Consider the following 20,010-nt stretch of genomic DNA (forward strand, 5'->3'; position numbering starts at 1 on the left):
GAATCTGAAGTTCGGCCGAACTGGAGAGATGTCTTTGAATCGGATGATGGAGATTTCCACCAAATACGCTAATGGTGAAGACGAAGATCGACTCCGGAGTGGCAAGCACAAGGCAGTCGCCCAAGAAACCGGAGGAAACTCCAGTCAGAAACAGAAGCGGAAGGCCGAGCCAGCCGCCCCTGGGGAGGCCCTGGCCGTAACCCAGGGAAAATTCAAGGGAAAACCCAAGGGGCCCTGGAAGCCCAAGAGAGTCAAGGATCAAGATGGAAATGATGTTTTGGATCTGCCATGTCACATCCACACCAAGAAAGATGAAGAGGGTAATCTTATTTACCCAAAGCATACCACTCGACAGTGCCGGCTCTTGATCCAACAGTTTCAGGGCAAGTAGTCCAAAGATAAGGAAAAAGAGTCGGACAGAGTTGAGGATAAGGAAGATAGTGACGATGGATACCCCCAAGTCAATTCCACCCTGATGATTTTTGCTGATGTCGAAAGCAAAAGTCGACTGAAAGTCATTAACCGTGAGGTGAATACGGTTGCTCCGGCAACACCCAGTTATCTGAAGTGGTCTCAGACTGCCATCACATTCGACCAGTCTGATCACCCTACTCACATTGCCACCCCTGGGAGGCAAGCTTTGGTGGTCGACCCAGTTGTCGAAGGCACTCGACTGACCAAAGTCCTGATGGATGGTGGCAGTGGCCTGAACATACTATACGCAGAAACATTGAAAGGGATGGGCATTCCGATGTCCAGGCTCAGTACCAGTAACATGAGCTTCCACGGAGTCATTCTCGGGAAGAAAACCGAATCACTCGGCCAGATTGCTCTTGATGTGGTTTTCGGTGATTCAAAGAATTACCGCAAGGAAAAGTTGACATTCGAGGTCATGGACTTCCAAAGCGCTTATCATGCCATCTTGGGCAGGCCAGCTTATGCATGCTTCATGGCTCGACCGTGTTACGTGTACCTCAAACTGAAGATGCCTGGCCCCAGAGGTGTGATCACTGTTACAGGCAATCGAAAGAAAGCAGAAGAGTTTTTTCAGAAAGGCTCAAAGATCGCTGATGCTTAGATGGCAGTGGTCGAGCTGCAAGAGTACCAGAAGACCGCCGATCCGAGTGAATTGTTGCGAGCCAAGAAGCCTGCTTCAGAATCAGCTTTTCAGTCGTCCGGCGAAACAAAGCCAGCCCACATTCACCCGACCGACCCCAATGCTGCCCCGACTCACATCTCGACGACGCTCGACTCCAAATAGGAAGAAGCGCTCGTCCAGTTCCTCCGTGAGAACTGGGACATCTTCGCATGGAAACCCTCTGACATGCCTGGAGTTCCTAGAGAGCTGGCTGAGCACCGTCTACGAGTCGACCCAAAATTCAAGCTTGTGAAAGAACATCTTCGACGGTCCGCCGTCCAGAAGAAGAAAGCTATTGGCGAGGAGGTGGCTCGGCTCTTAGCAGCGGAGTTCATCCGAGAGATTTACCACTTCGAGTGGCTCGCCAATGTCGTCATGGTCCCCAAGAAGGACAAGTCACTTCGCATGTGCATTGATTTTAAACATATCAATCGGGCCTGCCCGAAATATCATTTTCCTCTCCCTCGCATCGACCAAATAGTCGACTCGACCGCGGGGTGCGAGAGATTGTCTTTTCTAGACGCCTACTCCGGGTACCATCAGATCCGTCTGTATGGACCCGACGAGATCAAAACGGCTTTCATCACTCCATTCGGATGCTTCTGTTACGTCACCATGCCGTTCGGCCTCAAGAATGCTGGAGCCACGTTCATGAGGATGATTCAGAAGTGTTTACTCACTCAAATCAGTCGGAATGTGGAGGCATACATGGATGATATTGTGGTCAAGTCACGGAAAGGTTCCGACCTGCGGACTGACCTTGCTGAAACCTTTGCCAACCTCAGGAGGTATGATATCAAACTCAATCCATCAAAGTGCACATTCAGAGTTCCAGGTGGAAAGTTACTCAGTTTTCTCATTTCCGAACGGGGGATCGATGCCAACCCTGAAAAAGTTGGTACCATACTCCGGATGAAGCGTCCTGTGCGTGTGCACGATGTCCAAAAGCTTACAGGCTGCTTGGCCGCTCTAAGTTGATTCATTTCTCGTCTCGGTGAAAAGGCGTTGCCTCTTTACCGACTGATGAAGAAGTCTGACAAGTTCGAGTGGACTCCAGAAGCTGATGCAGCATTTGCAGAGCTCAAAGCTCTGCTCTCCACCCAACCGGTGCTTGCTGATTGCCCCAATCAGCAAAGAGCCTCTACTGCTTTACATTGCAGCCACAGGACAAGTTGTCAGTATAGTACTTACGGTCGAGCGGGAAGAAGAAGGAAAGACCTTCAGAGTTCAGCGCCCAGTATATTATGTGTCTGAAGTTTTGACCCCTTCAAAACAAAGATATCCTCATTACCAGAAGCTTGTATATGGGATTTATATGACCACAAAGAAGGTTGCACATTACTTCTCTGACCACTCCATTACAGTTGTCAGTGACGCCCCACTGTCAGAGATTCTGCACAATAGAGATGCAACTGGTCGAGTGGCCAAGTGGGCGATTGAACTCCTTCCCTTAGATATCAAGTTTGAAGCAAAGAAGGCTATCAAGTCCCAAGCAATCGCAGATTTCGTCGCCGAGTGGATCGAACAGCAACTTCCGACTCGGATTCACTCGGAGCACTGGACCATGTTCTTCGATGGATCTAAGATGCTGAATGGTTCTGGTGCTGGGGTAGTATTAGTCTCCCCCCGAGGAGATAAGCTCAGATACGTTCTCCAGATTCACTTCGATTCCTCCAATAATGAAGAAGAATATGAAGCACTGTTATATGGGTTGCGCATGGCCATTTCACTCGGCGTCCGTCGCCTCATGGTCTATGGCGACTCAGATTTGGTGGTTAATCAAGTGATGAAGGAGTGGGACGTCAGAAGTCCGGCAATGACTGGTTATTGCAATGCAGTGAGAAAGTTAGAAAAGAAATTCGAGGGGTTAGAGCTTCATCACATCCCCCGACTGAAAAATCAGGCGGCTGACGATTTGGCAAAGATAGGCTCCAAGAGAGAAGCCATCCCCAGCAACGTGTTCCTGGAGCACATCCACTCGCCGTCAGTCCAAGAAGATCATTTTACAGAAGAAGCCCCGCAGCCGAAAAGTGCCACAGATCCGACTGAAGTCGAAGTCCCTGCTGTGGTCGACCTAATCATGGAAGTCTTGGCAATCACTCCTGACTGGACGATACCGTACATCGCGTATATCCTAAGGAAAGAACTCCCGGAGGACGAGGAAGAGGCTCGACAGATCGTCCGCCGATCCAAGGCCTCACAGTCATAAAGGGACAGTTGTATAGAGAAAGCGCGACTGGAATCGGTCAGAAGTGCATAACACCAGAAGAAGGTCAGATAATCCTTGATGATATCCACTCGGGGACCTGTGGTCACCATGCGTCTTCTCGGACCATTGTGGCTAAAGCATACCGAGCGGGATTTTACTGGCCAAAGGCAAACGAAATGGCAAAGGAGATAGTCGACAAGTGTGGAGGGTGCCAGTTCTACTCCAACATGTACGCACCAGACATCAGAGGCTCTGAGACGACCAGGCATTAATCTCTCTCTGGTCGTGACATCCACGTCTCTGTATGGCGGACCGCGGAGCGAAGTGGTCAGCTACTCCTCCTCTTGTCACGGCAGCGAGACACATCTCGGCCAAATAGTCATTAGAACGTAGGTTGGGCAGTTTTACTGCGCCCATATCTCTCGCAGAGATTAGGTGCACATACTGATCGATAAGAATGTTTCCAGAGCCTCAGACCTGGGGTCATAGGTGTGAACCATTTTCTGATACTTATCGAAAATCTTGTGTGTGCTAGTGGTGATGATTATTTTCTTCCTTGGCGACCTGTAACTGCAAAAAGATCCAATAACTCTCAGAATTTGTGACTGGCGCAAATTTGTTGCCAGGTGCCCCGACAAATTAATTCGATGATCCAGTAACCAGTCACCAGAGCTATAGTCCAGCAGCTTCCAGATCTCCAAAGTGTTACTACCATGAGGAATTCTGTTGCGAACCAAACATAATTGGTCATCGATCTCCACTAGTTGCTCTCCTGATGAGGAACACCTGGAGGTCGGCGGCGTTCCTGGTACCCAGAAGGGTGGTGACCGGAGACATGTGAAGGTCTCATCTGCAACCGAAAAGGACACGATGACAACACTTGGAGTCGTGATGAAAGAGGAAGGTCTCATCAACCAGTGCAAGCAACCGTTGGCAAACACGGGAGATAATTTGTTGACTGACACATTACGAACACAATCGCGAAAGAATATAGCGAACGACAAAGTTGCTCGATATGCATGACAAGCTGGCAGTTCGTGAGCGGTCCACCTCCTGCGCGAGCCAAGCGCATCAGCTTCCAACGTCGAGCAGGAGTACCATCCATCGTGCGTAAGGGCGTCCAGCTCCTGTCGGCTGTTACAGAGACTCCTCCTACACACTTCCACTTGAGCTCCAAGCTCTCGAGAGATACCATCTACATGCATAGAGACGAGGCATCCCATTCACATCACTGATCAACCTCACCATGCCTTTTGCTGCCCTAGTCGACAAGGTTTACCAAGAGTGAGGAGTGAAGCCAAGTGCCACTCTCAAATACACATCTCTATGCGCTACAAAGCTCCTCACATGTCAAGTCTCCAGTGTACCATGAGCGAGCTTTGAGGTATTCCTAGGAAATGATCGCGGTCAGACGTGGTCCCGCATTAGCATTCATCACTGACAATGAGGTCAACTCGATTCAGACAAGTTCAAGAGCTTTTTGCGGCCCTCCAATTGTCAGCCTGCACGCGATGTGGCCGCCATTGCAGATCTGACACGTGACGCGTAGCTCTGTGTCCGGTCACGCATCCCAGAGAGCATCATCGAGAAGGCGTGAGGCCAATTCGACACAGAGCCTAGCAGAAAGCAATGTCTAATTTCTCAAAGGACTAACAGCTCACTGACTGCGTGATCTTCAAGGCGACGCGCGATCACAAAGCCGCGCTAGCGAGTATGTCGACCAGCAGCTCCGTCAGTTTGGCTACCGGGGCCGAAAGGACCGACTCCGAACGCTGGAACAGTTCGACTAGAAGAACGCCGATTTCTTTTGCGCTCTTACTCATCTCTGAGCCGCACAGCGGCGTCCTGACGACCGAGTGATATGATGCATGTGGACCTTCTGAAGCTTACACAGACGGCCCCAGAGACTCGAGGCTAGTATATAACGAACAGGTACGAGATGTGCGAGAGAGCAATCAGAATGTCGGCGGCAAGAGCGTCAGGTCTGAACGACTGCCTTAGAGGAGCGAGAGGGAAATATGAGCTTCAGCTTGGACTCGGTCATCTCGAGTAGCCCACCTGCATCAGCAAGACTTGCCTCCTTTTATGCAGGAAATGTGAAGCCTGGCTCCGAGCCTTCCATAAGAGCAAGTTCTTTGCCTGAGTTTCGGCCGATAGGTTTCATCTCATGCACAGAGAAAACCACAACCGAACCTGTCGCCTCACGTGACCTCTGCGAAGGCCCCAGTTCGAGTAGCCGGCGTCACCACGAGTCACTGCTGCGAACAAAGCGGGATAAGCACGGATATCTGAACTCTAACAACATGTGGTCGATGGCGGCCACTGACGAGAACATGCATGAGCTCGAGTACTCAGTTGCACAGGACTAGCCCGCCCATACATTTAGCACTCCTCCCACATCGTATTCATTTCATGCGTTGCTTTAATAAGCGACAAATAAGCGTTCGTTTTACGTTATCCTTTTCACTCCATCAAACAACTCACAGCATCGTCACTTTACACCCTCCCTCCGAGTTCCTCCTATATATATCCTTGATAATTTCTCTCCACTCTTGTCTTGGTCTACGCTATCGTTCAGGACGTGCCCCTATTACGAGCGGATAGCTTAGCGCGTATCATTCACTTCTCCTAATTTAGTACACAATAGAGTGAAAAAAAAAATCCGCATAACCGGCGGGTCTGAGATGCAATCAAAGCTCATGCGCGATGCGGCAGGAGCATAATCACCAAGCAGAGGTGAGCATATAAGCCTCCAGGCTCTCGGGTTGCATCCCTTAAGTCTATAATCACTCAATTCAACTTGACGCGTACCAGTATCATACGCGAGACTGCAAACTCTCGCTCCCTTCAGCTCGTGAAGGCAACGTCCTTGCGGAGCGGCCCATGCTTCAAGCGCTAGAATGCTTTGATATCAATCTCCCTACCGAGTTGCAGAGCAACACCCATCACAAGACATCATCGAAATACAGTGAGACCGCTGACCAGATCGGGAAGGGCCGCGAGGTAGGCTTCGTCGCTAATAGTATATACAAGTCCGCCAATATCCGCGCATCGCATGCAGCGAAACTCCAGCACCTATTCCAGCCGGCCGTGAGCTTGAGCCTTGGCGAGCTTCCCCTCCCGTGGCTCGCCCTTAGGAGCTGTCAGAAAAGGTTCGGCCGTACAGTCGACGAGTAAGAAAGACAACTTCCTTCCCACTCGGCTTTCAGCTTGCATTTCCCCAAGCTGCGTGCGGCGAAGAAACACGATGGCTCACGAATGTGAGCCACAGCCGAGTGTGTGAAGAAGAACATGACACATCTTATCCAGCGTTCGGATTACTCTGCGGATTGTTCCCTACCTAAACGAACCGCGTTCAGCTGCAGGGCCTCGAGATGTTAGCCACTCGCGCTAAGTGTGTTCTGAGGCTACTATCATCTTCTGCGTCCTTACCGCCGGTTTAAAAAAAGAAGAGGAATTAAAAGATATTGTTTCCATCACAAAAAATGCAGTTCGAGAGAGTCAAACCCTCCACTCGCGGGCTTAACGCCTGCAGTCCAGTACTCGCCCCTAAGCGCGTATTGAAAACCCCTACCTCCCGCGACGAGGGCCGATAACCTCCCCTACTACGCTGTAGGGTTTGGTAGTCCTCTTAGTCTGGGACACGCGCCGGCCGAGACTCTGCACTACAGTGTCAGAGCAAATCCTTACTCCGGTCTTCGCGAGCACTCTCTACACTCCACTCGGCGCGACGGGGCTAGCGTGGTCGAGCTCTCCTAGACTCTGCGTGCGCTAGGTGACGGAGGTGTATCTGAGACAGAATTGCGCTACCGAGTGAGAGATCACACGACCCTGCCACGAGGACATATTAGTAGTCTTCTCTGGCGTCCAATCTACTCGGCCGCATAGAGATACTTATCTGGTAGCGAAACATGCGAGCTACTACCGTTCTAGTGGTCTACGCAAAAAACCTCCGCCACTTCATGAAGCCATATTGAAGCGAGGCTATCTAGTCAGTGCAGCCTGTCTCTCTCGCGACCTAAGTGAGAGAGCTTCGCGAAATATAGAAGATGTCCGGTACGAGTGGGATGAAGGGGCAAGACCGTGAGTCGCACCGCTGAAGCACCAGATGGGGGATGGCCATCTGTGACCTGTACAGGAGTCACCCCCAACAAGATGCTCACCTAATATGTGAGCGAGATCTAAGTCTAAATTAAGTTTCTCCGCCGTGAAACACCAGAGTGGGCGCTAGGCAAACCTGTGCCACTCGGCCGTCGTCTCTGGAGCTCTGGTCCAATATCAGACCACAGTATCCTTCCCGCGTAAATATTATATGAAAATATCCCTACAACGCATTGCGATGGCCTAGTTTCGTGCACTGCGCGCTACGATCTGTGGGAAACGGGCATGTCTAGACTGCAGGACGAGGGGCCATGCCCGCATCGGCAGCGCCTAGCAAGACTGGCTTAGTAAATATTGCCTCCTTACGCCTTGAGCCCCGAGCTGGTACGACACACACTCACCCACCGAGTGATGCCCTTCCTGCAGCCAGTCGTGATTCGCTACAAGTGTATGCAGAAATCCACGTACGACCTCTGGAGATGAAACACCTCCCACTCGCATGGTGTATCTTTTTCCAACTGGCAAAGCGTTCTCCTCTCCGTTACCTCGCCTAAGTACAGGACACAACCCAATCCGCAAGGACGACGAGGCGCAAGTCGACTACTACCTTCTCCTTCGGAGTTACGCCACAAATACAAGGTTATTCTGAGTGAAGATCAAGTTCCACTCGACGGATCAAACCATGAAGATATTCAACGAGAAATCAAGTTCAGATAAGGCCTAAAGGTCCCAGACCTCAGATCAAAGTACTCGAGCCCTCGGCTCGGCAGAGTTTAATGGTTACAAATCCACTCGGCATTCCGAGGCAAATTTAAAGTGAAGCATAAAAGTTTTTCATTCCTCAAGCGGAGGGCTGGAAGGGGCGACGAACTCGTCCAAGTCGATCCCGTCTGCAATACGAGTAGCAGCAGCGATGAAAGTCTCCATGAAGTCTTGAAAGCTGTGCTTCCTGGTATTGGCAACTTGAATGGCGGCCAGCTTTTCTTCTCGCGCCTCCTTGCAATGGACGCGGACCAGAGACAGAGCGACATCATTACCACATCTAGCAGAAGATTTCTTCCATTCCGCCACTCGACCTGGGACTTCATTAAGTCGAGCCATCAGGGACTCGAGGTCGTTCTGAAGCGTCGTCCCGGGCCAGAGTGACGTGTCGATCCGCGACATCGCAACCTTCAGCCGAGCAAGATAGTCAACAACGCTGGTAACACGAGACTCTAGTCGGAGCACGTTCATAGCAGCCTCGTCCTTCACGAGAGAATTAGCGGGATACAAGCCTGGCTCCACTCGACTGGTTTCCTCTTCGAAGCTCTGGCAGAATTCTGCGAACACGATTCAAGAATAAGACAGTGACCCTACACGGGCTTGGTAACTGGAAGACAGTCGGGTCGGAGTAACTACCTTCGAGCATGACGAACAGCTTCTTGGCGAGTTCACCAAGATAAGCCTCCAGATTGTTCACCTTCCCCGCCAGCTCACCCGCCTTGTCGTGCAGAACCATCTTGTCGTTCTTCAGTCGGCTGGCCTCTTGATTAGCTATCTCGAGAGCAGCTTTCAGTCTGGAGTTCTCCTGCTCAAGAGTTCCGACCGAAGCCAGTTTCTCTTCTGCAAGCTTCGTTTTGCTCAAGGCCTCCTTCTGTGCTTCGGCAAGATCTCGATCCTTCTTCTTCAGAGCTTCCTCTAGTTTATCTACAGAACGTCGAGTGAGCTCAACATCAAGAACAGGCAAGAAAGAAAAGTCACTTGTCAAGAATGAGAAACCTTTTGCTTCTTCTTGCGCCTTCTGCAGGTTCTGTTGAGCAAGCTTCAAGTCAAGGTTGAGTTGGATCTGTTTGTTCTCCAACTCAGTATAGAGAGCCACAAGTCCACAGGATTTCTGCAAAAATCAATCGACAGAGGTCCAAGATAAGTTGCTTCTGAGTAACCAAGAGACAATGATGGCGCTTCTAAGACTACAGCTGAATCAAAAACATTCAACAGTAGTCTTGGGGACTACACCCAGTGGGTTCACTCAGCGTGCCCCCACTGGTTTTGCAAAAAAAAATCGACTGCCCGCAGTCGACCGGATACAGTTTCACTCGACATGGCCTGACCAGACCGAGTGAAGAAGTACAACTAATGCAACACAATATAAAGACTACAGTGGACTGCCAGCAGTCCACCGTAGTCTCGGGGACTACACCCAGTGGGTGCACTAAGCGTGCCCCCACTCGTCCAAGACTTAACAGACACACCCAGTGGGTGTACAGATTTAAAGATCTTCAGAAAAGAGATTCTTCAGACAGCATACCCTAACAGAACAAGCAGTGAATCGACTGACCTGGACGTTACTCTGAAGAGCTGAACTCGCGTCATAAGCTGCTTGGCTGGCTTCTCGAACCACCTTGACCTGCTCCATCATGATCCCTGCCTGGCGTACAGCTTCCTTAGCTGCATCCACTTGGTCCTCAGGGACGTGGTGTGTGGCGAAGAGCGAAGGCAGATCCGCAGTCGACGTCGAGGGCCGCACACTCGTCAGAGGAATGGCGAAAGTCACAGAAGCCCGAGTGGTTTCACCACCGTCTCGAGCTACGGCCTCAGTCGCCGGAGTGGATTGTGGGGTCTCGCCAGCCGACGCTCTCCTGTTCCGCCTCACTCTTGGTGGCACTTCGTCGTCGTCGTCAGGGAGGTTAATGACATGAGAAGGAGCTACGAGAAAAATTCAGTCGACCGGAGTTATGAGAAATCATCAGTCGATTCAAGGCAGAACATCAGTAATCGTACCAGGGTTGGAGGTAACAGCATCCTCCATCTCCTGATCGTCATCCTTGGCGAAGAGCTCAGAAGTAGCAGCACTGCAAATCTCGAAAGTCAGTCAGTTGGCTCAATGAATCGACCAAGGATCTGTCCACGGTCGACAAAGGAAAATAAGTTTTATTATTACCCAGAAATGGTGGGGACAGTCATCTCATCTTGGGCAGAGCCTTGGGCGGCTTGGACGGCGTCGCGCGTGGGTGCTTGGGAGCCTTTTCGGTCGGCGTAGGAGAAGAGGTCCGAGGGTGTTTCGACGACTGCCCAACAGGAGCAGTCCCCTTACCACGTTCCCGCGCCGGATCGTGTGTAAGCTTGGATCGCCTCTCCGAGCGGGGGGTTCAACCTCCTCCTCTTCACTGGAGTCGACGTCGTCGTCTCCCTCTCCTTCGCCATCGGATTCCCACTCACCTTGTTCGTCTCCACTCTCACCTCCGCTCGCCTCCCCTTCCTCAGTTGGCTCCTGTGCCCCGTTGGGTGTCGAGTACATCTCAGTAGTTGCCTGGAAAACAACAGACAAGACAAAAGTCAATCGACCAATTCAAAGAAGACCGATGAAGAAAACAAGATCTCAGTCAGGAGCATAAAGTCAGACCTGGTCCACTTCGTATGTGTTGTCGAGTGGAGGAACCCTCCTGGCTCCTCGGGGGTTGTCTTTGTTTCCTGTGATGCTCGACAGCCACCCCTCCAACATCTCATCAGTGACCTCCTCTGGGTGGATCCGAGTGGTGTCTTCGAGACCCGAGTACAGCCACATCGGGTGGTCACGAGCCTGGAGCGGTTGGATGCGCCTCCGAAGGAAGACCTCCAGCAAGTCCATGCCAGTCACGCCCTCGCGGACAAGCTGAACCACTCGACCAACCAGCACTTTGACTTGGGCCTTTTCTTCCGGCGTCACTTTCAGAGAAGCAGGTTTTTGAGCTCGGTCAAGAGAGAAAGGGGGAAGCCCAGTCGACTGTCCTGGGGTCGCCTGGTCTTTACAGTAAAACCAGGTCGCTTTCCAACCACGGACCGACTTTGGGAAAGTGATAGATGGAAAAGAACTTTTTCCCCTCGTCTGGATCGCCAGGCCCCCGCACAGCTGGATCACCTGCGTCCTTTCGTCACTCGACTTGGCCTTCTTGACCGATTGGGAACGGCAAGTGAAGATGTGCTTAAAGAGTCCCCAATGGGGGCGGCAACCCAAGAAACCCTCACACAAGGAAATGAAAGCGGCAAGATACACGATAGAATTGGGAGTGAAGTGGTGGAGCTGTGCTCCGAAGAAGTTCAGAAATCTCCGGAAAAAAGGATGAGGAGGTAGAGAAAACCCGCGATCGATATGGGTGGCGAGGAGGACACACTCACCATCAAGAGGTTGGGGCTCGACTTCTCTCCCCGGGAGACGCGCAGCTTTGTGAGGAATGACTCCTCCCTCAACCATATCATCAAGATCTTCCTGCCGAATCACCGTCGGCATCCAGTCGCCCTGGATCCAGCCTCTAGGCAGAGCAGTCCTTGAGGAAGATCCGCCCCGAGCGGACTTCTTCCCTTTCCCCTGCGCCACCGCCTTCTTCACGTGCTCCAGAGCGGACGTCTTGTCCTTCACCATCGTCGCCGGCAAATCTCGAATGGGCCTGCGGCGCTAGGGTGAGAGCGGAGGTGGCGGAGGACCTTGCGAAGGGAGAAAGAAAAGAGAGAGCACACTGTTTGGAAACCCCGAGCCGGCGGCTTATAAGAGGCCGCTTCCGAGTGGCTGACTGGTAGGCCCAGGCTATCCCGTCAAATCCCGCAGCAGACGTGCGCGCAGTACGTGGCGAAAAAGGTGGCACGGAAATCAAGGAGCTTCCGCCTTATCACATCCGATTACTGCGGCCGCTCCCGTCCCGCGCACTTCCCGAAATTCAAATCCCGCGAAATCCGCGGGTTGCAGAACAATTCGTCAGACAGAAGATCCCTTTCACACCATCATTCGGAGCTTCACAAGCAAGGTAATTCACTCGACGAAAGGCCTGGAATGGATCAAGGCGACTGAAAGAGGTTGATGACGTCATCCGTGACGATTGATCCAAAACGAGGCACTCATGTAGCCCAAAGAACCAGTCGGAAAGATCCCCAACTCTTTCCCCACTCTAACCTCGATCCATTCGGGGGCTAATGATGAAGCTATGTACCTAGGGTAGGGGCACGGACCTGTCCTAAGAGCCCTGCCCAAGGACGTCCTTAGAAGAAGTCATCTTTCAATCGACTTGAAGGTACCCACTCGACGGGTTCAAGACACTCGACCAAGAAGCTACCACTCGACCACGAAGCCAACCACTCGACTGCCAGGAGATCTAAAGTCACTCCACAGGCAAACGGTCGGCTATTAAGTAGTCTTTATGGTCATCATAGCACTTTATTAGGGACGTTACCAGTAACGCCCAGCCTTAATGTATTTTAACCCCGCATTACTGAGGGCCGGAGGGGTCTGGCGAACTCTATATAAGCCACCCCCTCCTCAGTAGCAAGGGTTCGCACCCCTGTTATTCACACACCTTTAATCCAATCGACCGCCTCCGTGCACCGAGACGTAGGGTTGTTACTCCCTCCGCGAAGGGTCTGAACTCGTATATCCTGGTGTGTTTACAACCTCTCCATAGCTGAGATCTAGCCTCTCCATACACACCCCCTACATCACTGTCAGAGTTAGAACCACGACAGTAGGCGCGCCCCCTACCTCGTGGCTTCCCTGTTGGTTGCTTGATGTAGGGTCCAAGTCTCCTGGATCATGTTCGTTCCGAAAATCACGTTTCCGAAGGTTTCATTCTGTTTGGACTCCGTTTGATATTCTTTTTCTGCGAAACTCTAAAATAGACAAAAAAACAACAATTTTGGGTTGGGCCTCTGGTTAATAGGTTAGTCCCAAAAATAATATAAAAGTGAATAATAAAGCCCAATAATGTCCAAAACAGAAGATAATATAGCATGGAGCAATCAAAAATTATAGATACGTTGAAGACGTATCACCAAGCAACAAAATCTGCCTCCCCATTTGATTGGATCCGCAACCTCAAAATCTCATCCGCATCATAAGGGTAAAATAAATGCCTAACCAGCTCCTCAACCCATCTCCTTTCTCCACTCATGAACAATTCCTCAACTCATTTAACTCTAGTTCTATTTTTCTTTGCAGTGATTTTAAGTCCAGAAGCTCTAGGAAGCCAATTATCTCTCCAAATATGTATATTAGCCCCATCACACACTCTTCAAATAACTCTGGATTTAAGCAGCTCCAACCCATGCAGAATACCTTGCCATGTCAGAGAAGCCGACTACGGAAAAGTTGTGTCTAAAATATGCCCCTGTGGATAATATTATGAAAATCTTGATTTTTTGTTAGTCGGGTTGACATCGAGTATGAGTACGGTACACCGTCTTTCGCTCTGAAGATACTGCCCTTGCATGGACGAGTGTTGTACTGTACGAGCCGGGGTACGTGACTAGGAGCAGTCATGCCATTCGTGTGTCTTTCCTCCTAGCAGCAGAACTTTGAAAAAAAAAAAAAGCTTCCTCCTCACGTTTGGAACATAACAAATTTGGAATAAAAGTAAAGGGGGTATAAAAACAATCAGGCCACCGAAAGTCCGAAACCAAATCTAGTGACATTTATGGAAAATAAAAATAAAGTGCCAATGCAACATGAATACAACTAGACTCAATAACACAAAGCTAAGAAAGACACCTATGGACTTCCGGGTTGCCTGTCCGCAGAAGTGCTTTCTTTATATCCATATATATAGCTAGGCTTCGTTGCTTCTTTAATTCATCCACTAGAATCCCAAGAGATATCAAACAAAAGACGAACCATCTTTGCAACTTTAAAGCGATTCCTTAGTAATTTTCATTGGACAAATCCTTATGCTTCTTGTTGGGTTTGACACTCTCACTTATGAAAAAGATGTACAGTTTTCCATGCACCTGCGGTTTATCAAAATCCTAGTAGGTCCAATCCCTTCGGCATGCCCGACCAAACTAGATTGTGCCATGTGGACGGTGCCGGCCCTTTCGGTGTCCTGAATGATTCAGAGCTCTTAAGTAACGAAGTCAGGGGTTGACGTGTGCGAAAGTCGTTGGCTCGGGTACATGAGCTCTTTGCCATTTGTTTGTGGGCTTCGACAAGCCCAAACATGCGCGACACAAACATGGGAAAGAGTAGAAATCCACCTTCCCTCGAAAACCCGACTTTCCTTTTTGTAGTTCCCATTGAGTTTTTCTTTGTCTTTTGGTTTTCTACATGAACAACTTATAGGTACCCGGGAAATGATTTTAAGTTCACGATGAATATTTTCTGAAATAAGCAAGGAACATTTTTCAATACAAGACGATCATCTTTTGGATACACAATGACCATTTTTCAAATAAGCAACATGCATTTATAGATAAGCGATTAATATTTATTAGACACGCGATGGACATCTTTCAACACATGATGAACATATTTTATATACATGATGAGCATTTTCTTTCTATACACGACCAAATTATCTAAATATGCAATTAACATTTTAAAAGCTACATTGAACGTTTATCAAATTCACAGTGAACATACCTCTAAAAAAATTGCAACAAATTTTTTCTTTAATTCACAACGAACCTTTACATTTTCGAGTACATGTGAAAGTTTTCATCTTTTGGATACACAATGACCATTTTTCAAATAAGCAACATGCATTTATAGATAAGCGATTAATATTTATTAGACACGCGATGGACATCTTTCAACACATGATGAACATATTTTATATACATGATGAGCATTTTCTTTCTATACACGACCAAATTATCTAAATATGCAATTAACATTTTAAAAGCTACATTGAACGTTTATCAAATTCACAGTGAACATACCTCTAAAAAAATTGCAACAAATTTTTTCTTTAATTCACAACGAACCTTTACATTTTCGAGTACATGTGAAAGTTTTCATAGAAATATAAGTAAAATTGAAATATGTACTAAATATAGATATTTTAGTCGAAATATATAATGGTGGAAAACGGAAAAACCCAAAAACGACGAGCAAGATCTATCCAGGCGCTTGGAGGGGCCGGCCTACGAAGCAGCGGGCCTGTCGGCTTCCGCCCGTGCGACTGGACGGCCCGATCCATTCGGCGCACGATCAACCCAGATTCTAGGGTTCCGGTCCGGAGCATCGCGGCCGCGGGGATTTCTTGGAGAGGCGGTTACCCCGGCGAGACCATGTGGAAGGATGAAATGACGATCCTGCCCCTCATTGCCATTTGCCGCGTCCGCCCGTATAACCTGTGCGCAGAACGGGGAACACACACACACACACCACGCTTCCACAGCTCCCTTTCCTCCTGCCAATGGACACCGCCGCCCTCCTCCCACGAGCACCCCTCCCCTCCTCGCCTCCTCCCACCGCCTCCACCCCCTCCGTCGTCGCCGTCTCCGGTCGCCACCGCCCTCCTCCCGCGACCACGACCACCCTCCTCCTCCGTTCGAGCGCAGCCACCGCCTCCGACGTCACCGGAGCACGCCATGGCCGTCCCCTGCCTCCGACGTACCACCACGGGCCACTCCTCGCTCCCCGCACCCCCGTCCTCCTTGGTGGTGGGAAGGAACCCGCGGTCGCTGCCGATCGAGCTGGCCAAGAGCAAAGCGCCTGGATCCTCCTCCTCCTGCAGGGGGATGGAGAGCAGGTTCGGTTTCGAATTCGAGCAACCTTTGTCGCGTTTCAGTTCCGACCCTGCTTGCTGTCTTAGACTCCTGACCGCAATGTGTGGCGCTTGACTACTGATTTCGTCCTAGCCTATTTTCTGCGGTCTGTTTTAATTTTGAGGATGGTTGCTGTTGTGACCGCGCGCAATTTGTTCAGACCTCGCAGAGATGAGGAGGAGGAGGAACAGGAGGAGGAGATCTCTTACTGGAAGATGATGGTGGGCATGTATAAGGACTTCCGCCGGCGGGCGCCACTCCGACGTGCCGCGAGAGCCGCGCCAAGGAGGCTCCCGGCCGCTCGAATATCTGCTCCCCAGCACACCAGGTCAATAATGTTCCCAACTCCGCTGTTGATTCCGTTTGTTCTCGGGGCATCAACCTGACGCACCTCTTCTGTTTGATGAAGCCACCGCGGCAATGCGGGCGACAAAGGCATGGTCGCCCCGCCCAAGCGCCCCCCATCGGCACGGACCCCCTCCTTCTCGAGGAGGAAGGAGAGCCAGAGAGGACTCGGCACTGGAAACAAATTCCAGCCACTGGCCTGGTAAGAGTTTCGATCTGTCAGCCTGTCAAATCCTATCATCGTCCCCAAATCATAAGTTCATCCGTTTCCTTCGCAGCATGACCGAGGAGATGGTGGACCTCGTTCTATCTCCACATCCTAAGGAGCTCGCCGTCCGCGAGAGAATAGAGAGGTAGGGCGGGAATTAGAAGTGCGCTCTCTTCTATCTGTTGTTTGCGCCTGCGGAAATAATCTGTTGACTGTGTGCTGTTTGCAGGGGCAAGGGGGGCGAGGCGTTCTCGGTCGAGGCCAGCGAGGACTACAATGGCTCGGCTTCCGACAGGTCGGATGAGGACGCCTGTTCGAGGTATGTGCGCCGAATGGCATACCGTCTACCGAAATCTGAATTTGTGGTTGATCCTTCGAGGGTGTGTTGATTTATTAATCTGTACTTCAGCGTTGGAACCATCCTCATTGGTGAAATTGAAGTGAAGTTCAACCTCGACCAGTACAAGTGGCCCGAGCTCGAGAGCACGCAGGGCAAGGCCAATGAGGCGCCCCTCCCGGTGCTAGCCACGAGCCATGACAAGGAGTCCATGGCGTCGCCGCTCCCGGCTCTCGACACCGGCAAGGAGGCCAAGCACATGGTGGCGCCGCTCCCGGCTCTCGACACCGGCAAGGAGGCCAAGCACATTGCGGCGCCGCTCCCGGCTCTCGACAGCAGCAAGGAGGTCAAGCACATTGCGGCGCCGCTCCCGGCTCTCGACAGCAGCAAGGAGGTCAAGCACATGGCGGCGCCGCTCCCGGCTCTCGACAGCAGCAAGGAGGTCAAGCACATGGCGGCGCCGCTCCCGGCGCTCGACGAGGCCACGCCCGTGGCGCAGCCGCTACGGGTGGTCGACACCGACCACCGCCAGGAGGCCACGCCCGTGGCGGCGATGCTCAAGGCATACGCCATGACTCAAGTGGGGCAGAGCACTGCTGCTGGGGAACCAGCGCGGAACCCACTGGCTGTGGACATTGGCCCTGTCCCCGCAGCCGGTGGGGGTGGTGGCCTTGGTCGGGGCGGCGGCGGGGGTGGCCCGGGAGGTGGAGGGGCTCCGGGAGGAGGCGGTGGCGGCGGAGGTGGGCCGGGAGGAGGATTAGGCGGTGGCGGTGGAGGTGGACCGGGAGGAGGAGGCGGCGACGGAGGAGGTGGACCGGGCGGCGGCGGAGATGGTCATGGCAACGTTCCTGGCTTGCGAGTCTTGCCGAACGAGCTTCCCCATGCTCTATGCCACTGTCGAGACCCTGCAACGAGGTACTGCCGCGGTTGCCATCAAATCTACTGCCCCTTTTGCTTCTGCAATTGCAATGCGGTGAACTACTTCTTGCCGCTGCCCTCGTTGGTGGGTGGCAGCTGCGTCCTGAACCAGCCAGTGACTCTGACGGACGCTTTGTATCCGATGGTGTTCGTGGGTGGTGTCCGCCAAGAGCCATGGCTATACTGGCAGTTTGCTACAGCAGATGATATCTTCCAAGTGGAAGATGTACAACCCACCATCGACCTTCTCGTGTATGGTTTCAGAATGCAGCGTCAGTGGGTTGTGCAGATGCCGCAACCCGTGCATGTGGATGTACTGCGGGCAGCTGTTTTTCCTGCTCACTACCCGTAGTCTTTTGGTCTGTCAAGCTGTCTTTCCGGCGCACTAGTCTTCGTCTGTCAAGTGTTATATGCTGTTGAATTTAGATGTTGGGGCTCTACTTTGCACGATTTGTAACGTTGTAAGATCACCATTGACAAGCAGTGGCATTTCTACTTGAATTTGTGAAATGAAATTCCCTTCTTTTATCTATATCTTCGGGATGTTATTCAGAAGCTTGCAAATTACCGTTGAGATGAAAAAAGAAGTGAGTTCTTCAAGTCACACCTTCAAGCTATATCGCTTGAGACCATAACGCCGCAAACTGGAAACTGTACTAGTTTGGTACATTTCTATCTTCATGTTTGCTTATTACCAATAGTTTTCCCTGGTTATTGCCAATAGTCCTTTTGTCTGTCAAATGTTATGTTATATGCTGTTGAGCTTCGATGGTGGTGCTCACTTGAATTTATGAAATGAATGTTCCTTTTGTCTAATATATTTTGCTCTGTTGGGGATGTTATTTACAACCTTGGCAAATCACCTCCTCTATAAGTTCAAGGCATGGCACCTTCAGGCTGTATTGCTCGAGACCATAATGCATAACATTTCTATCTTCACGTCTTAAACACACTAGCCAGCATCAGAATTCATATGGATGTTGCAGTGCAGCTGTGGCTACTCATTTGATCAGCATCGAAATAGTACTAGCATTATATTGTCAGGCTTGGAATGGAATGGAGTCAGAACTTGTAGTAAAAAGTAGTACTAGTATCATATTTGCGTGATTATTCCACATGTTTGTGGCACTGTTTATTCCACATATGCCTTGAAGAAGCCTGAAAAGGAGTGTCATACAAGAAATTTAATGACTAGAGAAGGAAGGCAGAACAATGTTCTTGCATGAACATACATGTACACACCATTATCATTGTAATGATATTCTTATAACATCTAAAAGTAGGGAAACATACATCATATTCAAGCAACTCTACCAGAGTTTTTTTAGAACTGAAAAAAAAACACTAAATCTACCGAGTCAAGCACAAGGGTTAGCCCTTAGCATAACCTAAACCCGACCATTTTATTCTAGAAAGCTTGCTACTTCTCCTAGCATAAATCATCGTATGACTCAGCTTCACTTCAGCATCATGATGCTGTTGTTTCAGCAAATAGGATCTCCTCTGCATGTTGTTTCCCAAATTGTACTTGCAGCCCATGGGTCTCAGAAGTAGCCCTTCAAATCCACAAATGAATATGGCCACCTAAACACAACGAACCAAAAAAATGAATAACTACATCTAACACTAAAGGGATTACAGAAATAGATGCATACATTTCTTTGAATAATCTATCATGCAACACAGCTTAAAAAAACTAGTACCTATGTCTGAAAATACTTGTCGAAAATTTGGATATATCTAGACATACTTTAGTTCCAACAGATTGAAGGAGCAACCGCAAACAGAGAAGAGAGCCGCCAGACCCGCTCCCACGAGCGGGGAGGCGAACCCTAGCCGCGTCGCCTCCCGTCCCCTCCATACCTTGTTTCCTTCCCCTCCCGTGGGTGTGAGCGGCGCAGGCTGCTTCATCTGGCCGAAGGGCGTGAGCTGCGGGCATGTCTAGGAGGCCGGTGGCGCGTGGGCTCGGTCCCTGTGGTCTGGTCCAACCCTTGGGCATGGTGCGGGGTGCCGCTCATGGTTGTCTGCGCTCTGGACGACCATGGGTGCTCCTTGTGGCTCCGGTGGGCGGAGGGCCGGTCGTGGCAGGGATCTCCCCTTGTCCCGGGTTGGTTCGGTTGTCGCAAGGTGGTGGCACCGGTCGGCGGGTCAGTTGTTGTAGATTGGCGGTGGTAGCTGGCAGACGACGGCGGGGTGCGGGTGGTGGCGGCGCCTCTCTTCTTCCTGGTTTGGGCCGGCGGCGCTAGATTCTTGCGCGACGTGACGAT

General features: G+C 50.8%; 1 protein-coding gene across 1 annotated transcript; it reads left to right on the plus strand.

Moving 5' to 3' along the window:
• Positions 1–15,455: 15,455 nt before the first annotated feature.
• LOC125506678 lies at positions 15,456–18,095 on the plus strand. Its single transcript, XM_048671433.1, has 6 exons — positions 15,456–15,919; positions 16,096–16,263; positions 16,345–16,482; positions 16,559–16,633; positions 16,718–16,807; positions 16,898–18,095. Exons 1-6 carry the CDS (start codon positions 15,456–15,458, stop codon positions 18,093–18,095), a joined length of 2,133 nt encoding a protein of 710 aa, XP_048527390.1.
• The last annotated feature ends 1,915 nt before the right edge of the window (positions 18,096–20,010 follow it).

The sequence above is a fragment of the Triticum urartu genome, chromosome 5 (assembly GCF_003073215.2).
Source record: "Triticum urartu cultivar G1812 chromosome 5, Tu2.1, whole genome shotgun sequence".
Lineage (NCBI taxonomy): Eukaryota > Viridiplantae > Streptophyta > Magnoliopsida > Poales > Poaceae > Triticum > Triticum urartu.